Source organism: Pan paniscus, chromosome 5 (genome assembly GCF_029289425.2).
Source record: "Pan paniscus chromosome 5, NHGRI_mPanPan1-v2.0_pri, whole genome shotgun sequence".
NCBI classification, from domain to species: domain Eukaryota; kingdom Metazoa; phylum Chordata; class Mammalia; order Primates; family Hominidae; genus Pan; species Pan paniscus.
In genome coordinates, this window is record NC_073254.2 from 40,697,258 (window position 1) to 40,710,679 (window position 13,422).

Consider the following 13,422-nt stretch of genomic DNA (forward strand, 5'->3'; position numbering starts at 1 on the left):
AAAACATCTGGATTCTGCTGCAGAGCAAGTATTTGCTTGTGTCTTCCCAGAGTATAAAAGCTGTCCTGTCCAAGATAGTTGCCACTAACCATATGTGACTATTAAGCATTGAAATGTGGCTACTCCAAACTGTGATGTGCTTTAAGTGTAAAATACACACCAGATTTCAAAGACCTAGTAAAATAACAAAGTAAAAACTCAATATTTTAATATTAGATACCTTGTTGAAACAATTTTTGGTTACACTGGATTCAAATCATTAAAATAGATTTCTTTTTTCACTTTTTAAAATGTGCCTATTAAAAAATTTAAAATTACATATGTGGACCCTATGTTTCTGAGGAACAGTGCCAGGACATAGAGGATAGTTATATTCACTCACAGATCAAAAACTAGCAAAAGTATGAAATACCTAATAATTTAATTTTTCACCTTAACTTTTGGCATATTCCACAGATCTGTAGTATATTTGAGTGTGATAGCTTAGGAATAAATATGATTGGAACTCATTCATGTTTAGAGAGAAAGGGTGTCAAATTGAGAACCAGGCAGATACACCTAATCTTAAAATGACCCCAAAGTAAAGTGGTTGAAGAAATTAAATCCCAAAGATTTTTGGTGAAGAATGTTGTAGTTTTCATCAGTATGTCCATGTTCAAATGGAGATTAAAGAAGGCAAAATAAGGCCGGGTGCAGTGGCTCACACCTGTAATCCCAGCACTTTGAGAGGCCAAGGCAGGCGGATCATGAGGTCAGGAGTTCGAGATCAGCCTGGCCAACATAGTGAAACCCTGTCTCTAATAAAAATACAAAAATTAGCCGAGCACGATGGCATGCGCCTGTGGTCCCAGCTACTAAGGAGGCTGAGGCAGGAGAATCACTTGAACCCGGGAGGCAGAGGTTGCAGCAAGCCAAGGTCACGCTGCAGGCCCAGCAGCCTGGGTGACAGTGAGAGACTCCGTCTCAAAAAAAAAAAAAAAAAAAAAAAAGTCAAAATAAAAGAACTGTGGGCTGACAACTGTGGATTAAGCATCAGTTCTATTAAGAAGGGCTAACTCGAAGATGAATCTTTTGAAGATACATTTTGACTCCAGCTCTTTAGAGGAACAAAGTTTACCTTGATGTGAAATTCTTCAAATAAAAATTTATTGACTTTAAATTAAAAAAAAAAATGCACACACACACACACACAGCTAACTAGCTACATCCTTAATGACACCAAGCTTTAGTCCTTCACCCTGAAGTGGGAATGACAATGGCACTTACTTCAAAGTGCTGTGACAAGAATGTGTTTGAAAATAAATATAGAGTAATCAGCAACAGTGCTTGGCATATTGTAAATAAGTGCTCAAAAAATGCTAGTTCCCAAAACTGTTGTTGCCACTGTACCCTAAATCCCTATTCTCTTCTGATATCCTTTAGTGATGTAATTCTGTCTTGCACTGGGCCTGTTCATCTCCGGTATGAATTTCAACCACAATGTCCTTACTACATTTCCCTCAGGCTTATATAGCCAAAATATCCAGAGCTTTGCCTAGGGGTGTATAATATGATACTTCAATTTGTAGCCATGATAGCACTGTGTATGAAAGTTTGGAATAATGCGCCGGGCATGATGGCTCACGCCTGTAATCCTAGCACTTTGGGAGGCCGAGGTAGGTGGATCACTGGGGTCAGGAGTTCGAGACTAGCCTGGCAAACATGGCGAAACCCCGTCTCTACTAAAAATACAAAAAAATTACCTGGGTTTGGTGTCAGGTGCCTGTAATCCCAGTTACTCAGGAGGCTGTGGCAGGAGAATTGCTTGAACCGGGGAAGTGGAGGCTGCAGTGAACCAAGATCACGCCATTGCACTCCAACCTGGGTGACAGAGAGAAACTATGTCTCAAAATAAATAAATAAATAAATAAAAAACAGAAAGTTTGGAATAATGCATTACAAGTAGCCTCTAGTTTTTATGTTACTCATAGTTTTATCACACAAGAACAATGTCATAAATTTTCATGGTTGAATTATCAGTTGTTTATGCAATATTCATTGATGTTTTTGGCTTATCAGCACTGTTTCTGGAATTATTTGAATATTATTACCGTTTTTCAAAATTATTTTATAAAACTAATTTAAAAATAAAAAATGATATAATTACTAATGTGAAATTAAATATAAGTTTTGAAGAATATCAGGATGTCACCCCCAAATTATTCTACTTTGGCATAAAAGTTATTTTCAGCTGAAGGCAACTGAAAATCAACAGGTGTAGGAAGAGGTCTCTGTCTTCTCTTTACCCAAATTTCCCTTTGTGAAGGTGACAGAAATTTCCCTTGTAAAAGTGTCCCCAACTGCTATACCAGGAAAAAGAGAGCAATTCTTATCACTAGATATGGAAGGTTGGCACTGAGATGAATCTGCAAAAACAAACCTTACTACAATTATTTCTATCTTTCATTTTATCTTCCATGGTTTTTATTGCCCATGTATTTATTTCCTTGTCACATTCCCAAATTCGTCATCCCATGAAGTGCAAACTCCCTTTCCTTTGTTGGAATGGTGTATAAGTCCGTGAGTCTAACCGCTTTTTTAAGGTTTCAATTTTTTTTTCTTTGGGAACTCTGTGCATGTAATATACTAATAAAATTGCATGCTTTTTTTTTTTCGCATGTTAATCTGTCCTTTGTCAGTTAAATTTGCAAGACCCTACTTAGTGAATCTAAGAGTACAGAAAAACATGTGTCCTCATTGACAGTTTCAAAAACTAAGTAAAATTGAGGCAAGAATCTTTTTCATCTTAAAATGGCCAATTTTAATTTCCAAATGAATGGTTAATTAGACCTAAGCCAGTAAGCTATGTGAACAATTGTGATGGAATAAAACAAAACTAAAGAGCATGAACAAAATTGAGAAAACATATGGAAGACTGAATCTAAAGGCCAAGTAGAATTGAAAATTTTTCTAATTTTTAACTCTATAAATTAAAGGAATGTGTTTCATTTGACGAGTTTCATCTGTGGAAACATGTTTGCAGAAGACATTTGAGGTTAGGATTAATTGAAAGTACATAAATCAAATAGATTAAGACCCCAAAGGGTATTGAAGGAAAATTAGAAAATCAGCTATTTTTGCTTGGGTTGATTCCTCTCCTGACTAACTCTTGGAGATGATAAGAACATCAATTAAATGGGTAGCCATGAAAGTATCTAAGGGAGAAAGGAACACAGAAGTTCAATGTACCATAACTTTATTTTTATTTATTTAGTTTTTTGAGAGAGAGTCTGGCTCTGTCGCCCAGATGGAGTGCAGTGGCGTCATCTTAACTCACTGCAACCTCTGCCTCCTGGGTTCAAGTGATTCTCCTGTCTCAGCCTCCCGAGTAGCTAGGATTACAGGTGTGTGACACCACGCCCAGCTAATTTATTGTGTGTTTTCATGGCCAGGCTGTATTTTCATGGCCAGGCTGGTCCTGAACTCCTGACCTCTGGTAATCTGCCTGACTCAGCCTCCCAAAGTGCTGGAATTACAGGCGTGAGCCACTGCTTCCGGCTTTTTTTTTTTATGACGGAGTCTCGCTGTGTCACCCAGGCTGGAGTGCAAGGTCTCGCCTCACTGCAACCTCCGCCTCCCGGGTTCAAGCAATTCTCTGCCTCAGCCTCCCGAGTAGCCGGGATTACAGGCGCCTGCCACCATGGTTGGCTAATTTTTATACTTTTAGTAGAGACGGGATTTCACCATCTTGGCAAGGCTGGTCTTGAACTCCTGACCTCGTGATCCACCCGCCTAGGCCTCCCAAAAAGCTGGGATTATAGGCGTGAGCCACCGCGCCCAGCCTTTTTTTTTTTTTAATTGTTTGATGTTGAGATGGAGAAACAGGAGGAGGTGGAAGAGATCTTAATATACATATGGAAAAATAAAAAATGGAATAACCAGGAAACTTCTGAAAAAGAAGAGTAATGAGAGAAAATTAGCTCTATCTGCTATTAAAGTCACGTTACAACATCTCAGTTAATTAGTCTCCCAAAGAGGAGACTAATGTAAATGCATGTTTAATAAACTGCACCCCCAGTGGATGCCTGAAACCACAGATAGTACTGAACCGTATATACACTATTTTTTTCTATATACACATGGCAATGATGAATTTAATTTATAAATCAGGCACTGTAAGAGATTAGCAATAACTGATAATAAAACAACAATTATAACAATATACTGTAATAAAAATGATTTGAGTCTGTGAACGGTGGTTCACGCCTGTAATCTAAGCACTTTGGCAGGATGAGGTGGGCGGATAATCTGAGGTCAGGAGTTCGAGACCAGCCTGGCCAACTTAGTGAAACCCCGTCTCTACTAAAAATACAAAAATTAGCCGGGCATGGTGGCAGGCCCCTGTAATCTCAGCTACTCGGGAGGCGGAGGCAGGAGAATCGCTTGAACCCGTGAGGCGGAGGTTGCAGTGAGCCGAGAACGTGCCATAGCACTCCAGCCTGGGTGACAGAGGGAAACTCCGTCTCATAAATAAATAAATAAATATAAATATAAATTATATGACTGTGATCTCTCTCAAAATAGCTTACCGTTTTACTTGTGATAATGTGAGATGACAGAATGCCTGTAATGAGATAAAGTGAGGTGAATGGAGTAGGCATTGTGAAGTAGCATTAGGCTTGATAAGATACTACAGATTTAGGTATTAGTTGAACACTTGCCATTTGTCACATAATCATCTCAGCATTGAGGATAGCACACAACACAATGTTTAAAACAATACAATTCTACCTTAAGAATTGTGGGAATGACTAAAGGAACAAAATAGAAACCTGAGAAACCTAAGACAGTCCAACTGTCTGAAATTTTAGCGTATTAGCCTATGACAAAACAGCCAAAATTGATAGGAGCGTGGCGGGTGGCACGGGAGGAAGAAGGGGGAAGCAGAAATGAAAGTTCATAAATGGTCTTGGGAGAAAATATGTCCATATATTAAACCTTACACCAAAATAGAGGGTTCACCATGTTAAACCGTGTTGTAATGTAAAATTAACAACACAAAATTACTTAAATCATGGGAGAATGTTTTCTCCTTCCCTGCCTCTGTCTTCCTGTCTCTCTGCTTGCCTCCCTCCCCTTTCTCTCTTTCTTGGGATGAATCCGTGGTCACTATCACTAACAAATTAACTCACTATATTAATCATTGTGGAGATGGTAGAATAATTGAGCAGCTTATCTCCAGAAGCCCCAGTCCCCATAATTTAGGTCTCACCAAAATGTGCCCACCAGATTTTAAAAGAAGCGAATATAAGACGCTAGGCTTTCTGTATTCAGAAGCACCATGGATGTCAAACAGAGGGAACCATTAACGAAGGCCTTTATTAGAAATGTCTCCCATTTATCCATACACTCTTCATAGTTAATAGTACAAATACTTTGTTTTCTGCGTAGAAACATTTGGACTGCCAAACAAAATACGTTTAAAGGAACTTCGATTTTTAAATGTTGCTGTCTGTCTTAACAGGATAAGCAACCGTAGTCATGCGAGGACAAAATGGCTGGCTAAAAGTTGTGCTTTCGAGACGCTCAAAATCGATACGCTCAAACCTGTCAGTTTAGCGGAAGGCTACATGATATGTGGAACAAAAAACTCCCTAGGTCCACGATTGCCTTGGGTGGAGGAAGGGCTATTGCCGCTGTTGTGGCTGTTTTTTAAATGCATTCCTTCGTTGCCACAGGAATGAGAAATTAACAGCAGAGGAATGTAGGACAAAGGTACCTGCACGCACTCTCCTCCCAGGGCTGGATGTTGCCACTACCTCCAGGAGACATCAACTTGACTACCAACAACATGGAAAGCGTCCGAAATCCCAGACATTAATATGAAGAGAAAAGAGGCAAAACTTTTAAGTCACAGTAATGCAAAACACAGATAAGCAACGTCTGCCACCATCCAATTAAATACAGAATGAAAGTCATGTACTAGAAGAACGGACCAACCCGGGAGCAGGGCGGGACTTTTGAAAATTTTTTAGTCCAATCCGGACATCCCTTTAGACTAAGAAACTGGCTCTTGTTTTGCGGTCTTTTCTGCCGTTCACAGGCCTGGGGCGGGACTGACTGCCATCCCAAAACCATCCGCCAGCGAGAAAAGCCTCCGGTCAGGGACCTGGAAGCCGCAATAAAGGTTTAAATGCTGTAACCTCACCACGGCCACTCTCCAACCCCGTCACCCAATTCGTCTTGACACCTCAGTAACTCCCATACGACTAACCTTAAGTAACAGGGCAGAACAAGAAAAGAAAGGCAGATAGGAAAGAAATTATCCAGCTCTTTTATTGAGATCAGTGGTGGCTCTGAAAAGAGCCTTTTGGGTTTTAGAAGTAGGCGTTCGCCTATTTCTTCTTGGGCGCCGCCTTCTTAGGCTTGACAACCTTGGGCTTAGCGGCCTTGGGCTTCACAGCCTTAGCAGCACTTTTGGCAGCTTTCTTGGGCTTCGCAACCTTGGCCTTCTTTGGGCTCTTAGCCACTTTCTTGGTCACAGTGGCCGCGGCCGGCTTCTTCGCTTTCTTCGGTGTTTTCTTAGCGCTCTTCTTCGGAGTTGCGCCGCCAGCCGCCTTCTTGGGCTTCTTGGTTGCCCCAACTGGCTTCTTAGGTTTGGTTCCGCCCGCCTTTTTAACCTTGGGCTTGGCTTCCCCGGAGGCTGCCTTCTTGTTGAGTTTAAAGGAGCCAGAAGCACCGGTGCCTTTCGTCTGCACCAGAGTGCCCTTGCTCACCAGGCTCTTGAGACCAAGTTTGATACGGCTGTTGTTTTTCTCCACATCATAGCCGGCGGCAGCCAACGCTTTTTTCAGAGCAGCCAGAGAAACTCCGCTGCGCTCTTTAGAGGCGGCCACAGCCTTGGTGATGAGCTCTGACACCGGGGGACCGGACGCCTTACGAGGCGTCCCCCCAGCCTTTTTGGCCGCCTTCTTCTTTACAGGAGCCTTCTCCGCAGGAGGCGCGGCAGCGGGAGCGGCAGGAGCAGTCTCGGACATGTTGAGAATCAACAATTCGGGTACAAGTGGCAAAACGCCGATGAAGCAGCGCCTGGGTAGGGCCGCTGTATATATAGAGCGCAGGCGCGCTCTGATTGGTGCTCTGGTCGCCCGCCTGGCTGGCAGGCTCTGAGCCGCTGCGCTGCTCCCAAGTTGTGTTTGTTCCACCTCACAAAAGGGGAAAAATATTAAAATTCCCCGCACCAAATCACTTGGGTTTGGTCAGGAAAGGATCTCAGAAGCCTCGGGCTTCATGCTCTTCATTTATTTTTTCCACAAACACAAAAACAACGTGTCCAGGCGTCCCCAGTTCCCCCAACTCCGAAGGAAGTCTGGGGCAGTCAGAGACCACTTTCTGTTTTTCTTATAAATTACCTGTTCGCTCCTTTGCCCCTGAAGGTTCTTTTTCCCAGGGGTGGTTGGGCACATGCTTCCCTTATTTTTGAAGAAAAAAGCGAAATGGTTTCCACCTAAATTTTCATGATAATTCTGTTTCTTCACAAGGGAAGTAACACAGGTCCTCTGTGAATTCTTCGTGCAGTCGCACAGGAACTGTGCACTGGGACAAGGATTCCACGGCCAGTCCAAAGCAATTAGGGCGGGATGGGAGGGGGTTCATGAGCCTTGGTAGGGTCCGGGGTGGTGGGGGGCTACAGACTTAAATCTTTGATTTGAAGATATTGAAACTATCAAATCCCTCTTTTCATAGATGGGGGCGGGGCATCCTTTTCACTTCTCTACAGGCGAGAAATTGGGCTCTTTTTAAAGAGCTCTGAGGTCCCCCTCTGAGTTGTGTAAGGCAGGAGGTCTGGCCCTCAAGATAGAGATCATAAAGGAACAAGGGAGAGCCCTTAAGCCTGCAAAAAAGCCAATAGATTTGGCAGTTAGAGGCACTGAGATAATATGTTTTCAAAGAAAACAAGCATTTTTTATTTATTTACTTTTGTACGCTGCAATATAGAAATGAATTTCAGCCCATGAAAATTGTAGGTTACTTTCAGTAACCATACCTTACGCAAGTTACCATATAGGACAATCTCCAGTTGGGAACTCAAATATATCTTTTGAGTTGCAAATAAAGCAACTGACTTTAATAAAACACACTCTTGACTTTTAAGATGAACAATGTATTTGAAATTTATTTTTTAAATAGCAAAATTTAACACAGAAAGACAAGAAAAGTACCAGAACATGTAATTTATTATAAGATCTGTTGTTGATGAGCTGAAAAATCACCTCTTCTCATCCCCTCTGAAACTATTCTGTTCTAAAGTTTGCTACTTTAAGGTTCACTACTTACTTTACTCTCCGACCCCAAGTAATTGCTATTTTTTTCTTGAGATTAAAGGCAAAGTAAATTGTCTGCCCATATATTTGATATAATTATAGATTCATATTTAGGGACAAAGGTAATATTACAACTCACCAACAATTTCTGCTCAAATATATGTTTTCATGAAAATATGTGTTAAAGAGAACAGCCTTAGATTGTGGGAAAGTCAAAAGGGAACCTACAAATAGAGTTCAATGACAAATGAAAAGTGAAACATCTTTTAGACTAAGGGTGACCCCATTGTTTTATTAAATAACATTTGTCCAACATTTGTAAACATTGTCTGCTTGTGTGCTTATGTCCTCTGGGAATTAACAGTCTAATGAGATTAGTGATGGATGAATTAGCAGTGGTGGAAAAACACTTAGACTGGCTATTCCTCAGAGTGACAGGGTATAAGAATTATACAAAATTATGGAAAGTGTATAAACAATTGAAGCACCTGCATCATACTAATATATTGTAGTAAAAGAAATAATATAAGGCTGGGCCCCGTGGCCCACGCCTGTAATCCTAGCACTTTGGGAGACTCGGGGGCGGATCACCTGAGGCCAGGAGTTTGAGATCAGCCTAGCCGACATGGTGAAACACCATCTCTACTAAAAGTACAAAAATTAGCTGGGGGTGGTGGCACTCAGGAGGCTGAGGCAAGGGAATCGCTTGAACCCGGGAAGCAGAGGTTGCAATAAGCCGAAATGACGCCACTGCACTCCAGCCTGTGCGACAGGGTGAGACTCAGTCGAAAAAAAAGAAAGAAAGAAACAATATAAGAACATGTCACTTAGGCCAGGCTTGGTGGCTCACGCCTGTAATCCTAGCACTTTGGGAGGCTGAGGCGGGCAGATCGCCTGAGGTCAAGAGTTCGAGACCAGCCTGGCCAGCATGGTGAAACCCCATCTCTACTAAAAAAAAATACAAAAATTAGCCCGGCGTGGTGGCAGGCAACTCTAATCCCAGCTACTCAGGAAACTGAGGCAGGAGAATCATTTGAACCCGGGAGGTGGAGGTTGCAGTGAGCCGAGATTGCCTCGTTGCACTCCAGAAGCTGAGATTGCCTCATTGCACTCCAGAAGCCGAGATTGCCTCATTGCACTCCAGCCTGGGCAACAGAGCAAGACTCCATGTCAAAAAAAAAAAAAAAAAAAATAGAACATTTCACTTAGATCTTATTCTATGTGCAATGAACCCCCTTCTCATTTAAAACTCAGCTAAATATATCCATCATGAAAATAGCTATGAAACGTCTTGATTACCAGGTAACTGGACCTTCTTTCACTATAAATTGGTGTCCTGGTTTATAAATCGACATGTAAATTTAATCGCTGTGATTCAGTTCTCTAATATGATTTTTCTAGTCGACTCAATCTAATCACATCTCTTTATATGCAAATCTCAAGTCCAGACCTCAAGCCATTAGGACATCCAGCCACCCAGAATCTTGTCCCCAACCTCCTGGCAACATGGTGGAGGCCAGAAGACAGAGAAACATGTAACCAACCCTTTTCTAGATCCTTTATAAAGTGTGTTGAAAAAGTTATGCAAAACTTAAAAGCAACGCAAAAATATTTCTCCATATCATTCCAAGCTATATTAGAGAATTATCTAAAAAGCCTACTTATGGGGTACCTGATGATGTAAGGCAATACTAGACAGTAAAATAGAATGTGAATCACATAAATACTTTCCAGATTTCTAGTGGTCACATTGAAAGAATGAAAAGAAACAAGTAAAATTAATTTTAAGATATTTTATTTAACTTAATATATCTAAACTATTATCACTTCAACATATAATAAATAAGCTAAAAAAAAAGACAGTTGACATTCTTTTTTAAATGATAAATCTTCAGAACCTGGTGTGTATTTTACACTTTTAGAACATTTTAAATCAGTCTAGCTACAGTCCAAATGGTCAATGATCACGTGTAGCTAGTGGTACCTTATTGGACAACACTGTCCTACGTGAAAGTAACTCTGACTTAATGTTTACATTTTATTGGGTCCAGATTATCTAAAAGTAAACATTCACTTGTAGAAGTTTAATAAATTAATAAGGATTTTGTCATAGAGATGGAAATGAATTCTTAATATAGAAAAAATGACCCTAAAAGTTATTATTGTATTGCCTAATAAGTCATTAAACAACTTTATATCTGATTTTCCCTTCTTCTTCCAGTATACATCCTTTCCCTGACCAAATACATATTTTATTCTCCCGTATCTTCCTTTGACCTAATTGTGATTCTGCTTCCTCCTTCATTAATGAATTAAATCATTCTTTGACACATACACAAGCTCACTATATATAGTACCTATATGTCAGTCATGTTTTTAACTTCCTGAATGTTGTACTTTGACACTTGGTTGTTCAATTTCACCTAAGAGCTCTGAATCAGAACCTTTAGAAGCCATTCTGAAAAACTGGAAGATACAAAGCTTTTGACTATCAACTCCATAGCAACCTGATATCTGGTTGGTGTTCCATGGAAACTGTATTTCTCAAATTTTGAAATAAGATTGAACAAGCCTGTGAGCAACAACAAAAAAAAGTCTATTAGAATGACCTCTGGCCGGGCGGGGTGGCTCACGCCTGTAATCCCAGCACTTTAGGAGGCCGAGGTGGGCAGATCATGAGGTCAGGAGTTTAAGACCAGCCTGACCAACATGGTGAAATTCCGTCTCTTCTAAAAATACAAAAATTAGCTCGGCATGGTGGCGTGCACCTGTAATCCCAGCTACTTGGAAGACTGAGGCAGGAGAATCACTTGAACCCAGGAGGCGGACGTTGCAGTGAGCTGAGATTGCGCCACTGCACTCCAGCCTGGGTGACAGAGCGAGACTCTATTTCAAAAAAAAAAAAGAATGACCTCCAAGGGAAAGTTCAGATTAAGGATGTGGTCGTCCCACCCAAAACTGATGTCCTCAAGAAAGCCACAAACAAATTGAGGACACAGTTAAAATATTGTAATGCAATATATTGTGTATTCTTTTATTTACACACACATCATAAATATTATAGGTTGACTAGTTTTGTTTCATGCCACACTCTTCAGGGTCTGGAAACCCTGGTAGAAAAGTTAAAAATGCAGAGCAAAATGTCAAGTCCAAACAGCAGTAATGGGGCTAGAGAGAGACTCAAACAGCCAAGATATATTCAAAGGATAGTGAGAGGAGTTGTTGGGACAGGTGTAAGGAATGAGGGTGACAGCTGGTTTTTCTTTCACTTTTTCCTTCTACTATGCCAATTAGAGTTCTTTGTTTTTGGTAGAGACAGGGGTCTCACTATGTTGCTCAGGCTGGTCTCAAACCCTTGGCACCAAGTGATCCTCCTGCCTCAGTCTACCAAAGTTTTGAGATTATAGGTGTGAACCACCAAGCCCAGCCTTAGAGTAGGGTTCTGTCATCTTTTGGATGTAGCTAACCTAATATTACTATATCCTGTATAGGCCAGAACTTTGAATGATTTAAAGCTGTTTTTTCCTGACTCACCAATTAATGAAGCTAATAATAACAGCCACCCCACTGGCAGTGCCTGCCTCAAAGAGTAAGTGTTAGTGTTGCTATCTGCTTGAGACCAACAATACAGGGACTCCAGGATATTTTCAGCCTAAATAAGATTGTAGGGGCTCTTGTCTGTTGCCTGGCTTCAGCCTCATAAACTTTTTTTAACATATAACCCAGAGCCACAGTTTTGCTCATTTTTCAATCTTTGAAGGCAAATGGCCAATAATTAGGAGATTAAACCTGAGGCTAAATATTTCCTCACCTCAAGGGCTGAGACCAAAGTTACTGCGTCTGTATTCCCTAACACGCCCTCAAAATGGGTTGCAGAAAACAACAGAAAATATACTAAAGCACACAGTGGGAGCATAATAAATAGTGATTAGCTGGGTGCAGTGGAATGCGCCTGTAGTTCCCGCTACTCTACTCATGAGGCTGAGGCAGGAGGATCACTTTTGCCCAGCAGTTTGAAGTTGCAGAGAGCTATGATCACAACACTTCACTCTAACCTGGGCAACAGAGCAAGACTCTGTCCAGAAAAATAAATACATAAATATAAAATTTAAAAATATAAATAAATACATAGAGAGTATTACAAAAGGAACAATATATTGCAAAATATATTTACCTAACATTTTGAAATTGCCATTATAATTGTATAAGTGACGTAGGAAACTGGGTCATTAACAGCTATCTTATTCTTCAAGCTTCTTTCAAATGATGTCAAAGCATTTCAGAAAGTCAAACCTACCCTCAAAGGATAAGAATTTGTCAATTGTGAGGATATGCACATTTTTACACCTTCTCAATCTGTGTCTATATGAAGGCAGTTATAAAGCACAAGATGCAAACGTATATTAGGCAATAGTCTTCATCAGAATAAGTACATAACCTGACACAATGACTATATTGGAAGAAACATGGAAATGCAAATTTCAATAGATTGGTTGGCATTATTTTTTAATGTCTAGTTTTTTACTGTGCTGTGTTTTTACACACTTAATGAGCACTTGTTAAGCACAGGACACCAGGAGAAATAATAAAAACTAAGATCAGCCTAGCAGTGTGTCCTCTCAAGAACTTATACCTGGTGGGACAGATACAGACAAATATAACCATCATACAGTGTGAGAAATCGATAGAAAAGGCACAGCCACTGAGAGCACAAAAGAATAAAAACATAAAATGTTAATGTGCTGGCTAAACATTTGCCTTCAAGTATTTACCAGTCTAGCTGGGAAAATAAGACAGAAGACAACAGCCTAAAATAGTGGTTCTTAAACATTTAGATATCAGGACTTCTTTACACTCCTAAAAATTATCAGGCCTCCAAAAAATATTTTGCTAAATATAGGCATTTATCACTTTGGAAAACAAAGCTGAGTATTAAGTATTTAATTATTTATATTAATATTTATTTGATAACCTTTAAAATATTATAAAATTAATATTTATTTATAATGCATATATGTGATTATATAGTTCATATGTAGCCATATATTTATCATATATACCATAGATTTATGTTATATATTACATATGTATGAAGAAAAAATGGAAAGTAAACCCAAAA

General features: G+C 40.1%; 1 protein-coding gene across 1 annotated transcript; it reads right to left on the reverse strand.

Annotated features, from left to right (window-relative positions):
* Positions 1-6,290: 6,290 nt before the first annotated feature.
* Positions 6,291-7,086, reverse strand: H1-2 (H1.2 linker histone, cluster member). Its single transcript, XM_003804547.6, has one exon. The coding sequence runs from the start codon at positions 7,014-7,016 to the stop codon at positions 6,375-6,377; it is 642 nt and encodes a 213-aa protein (XP_003804595.1). The 5' UTR covers positions 7,017-7,086; the 3' UTR covers positions 6,291-6,374.
* Between the last annotated feature and the right edge of the window lie 6,336 nt (positions 7,087-13,422).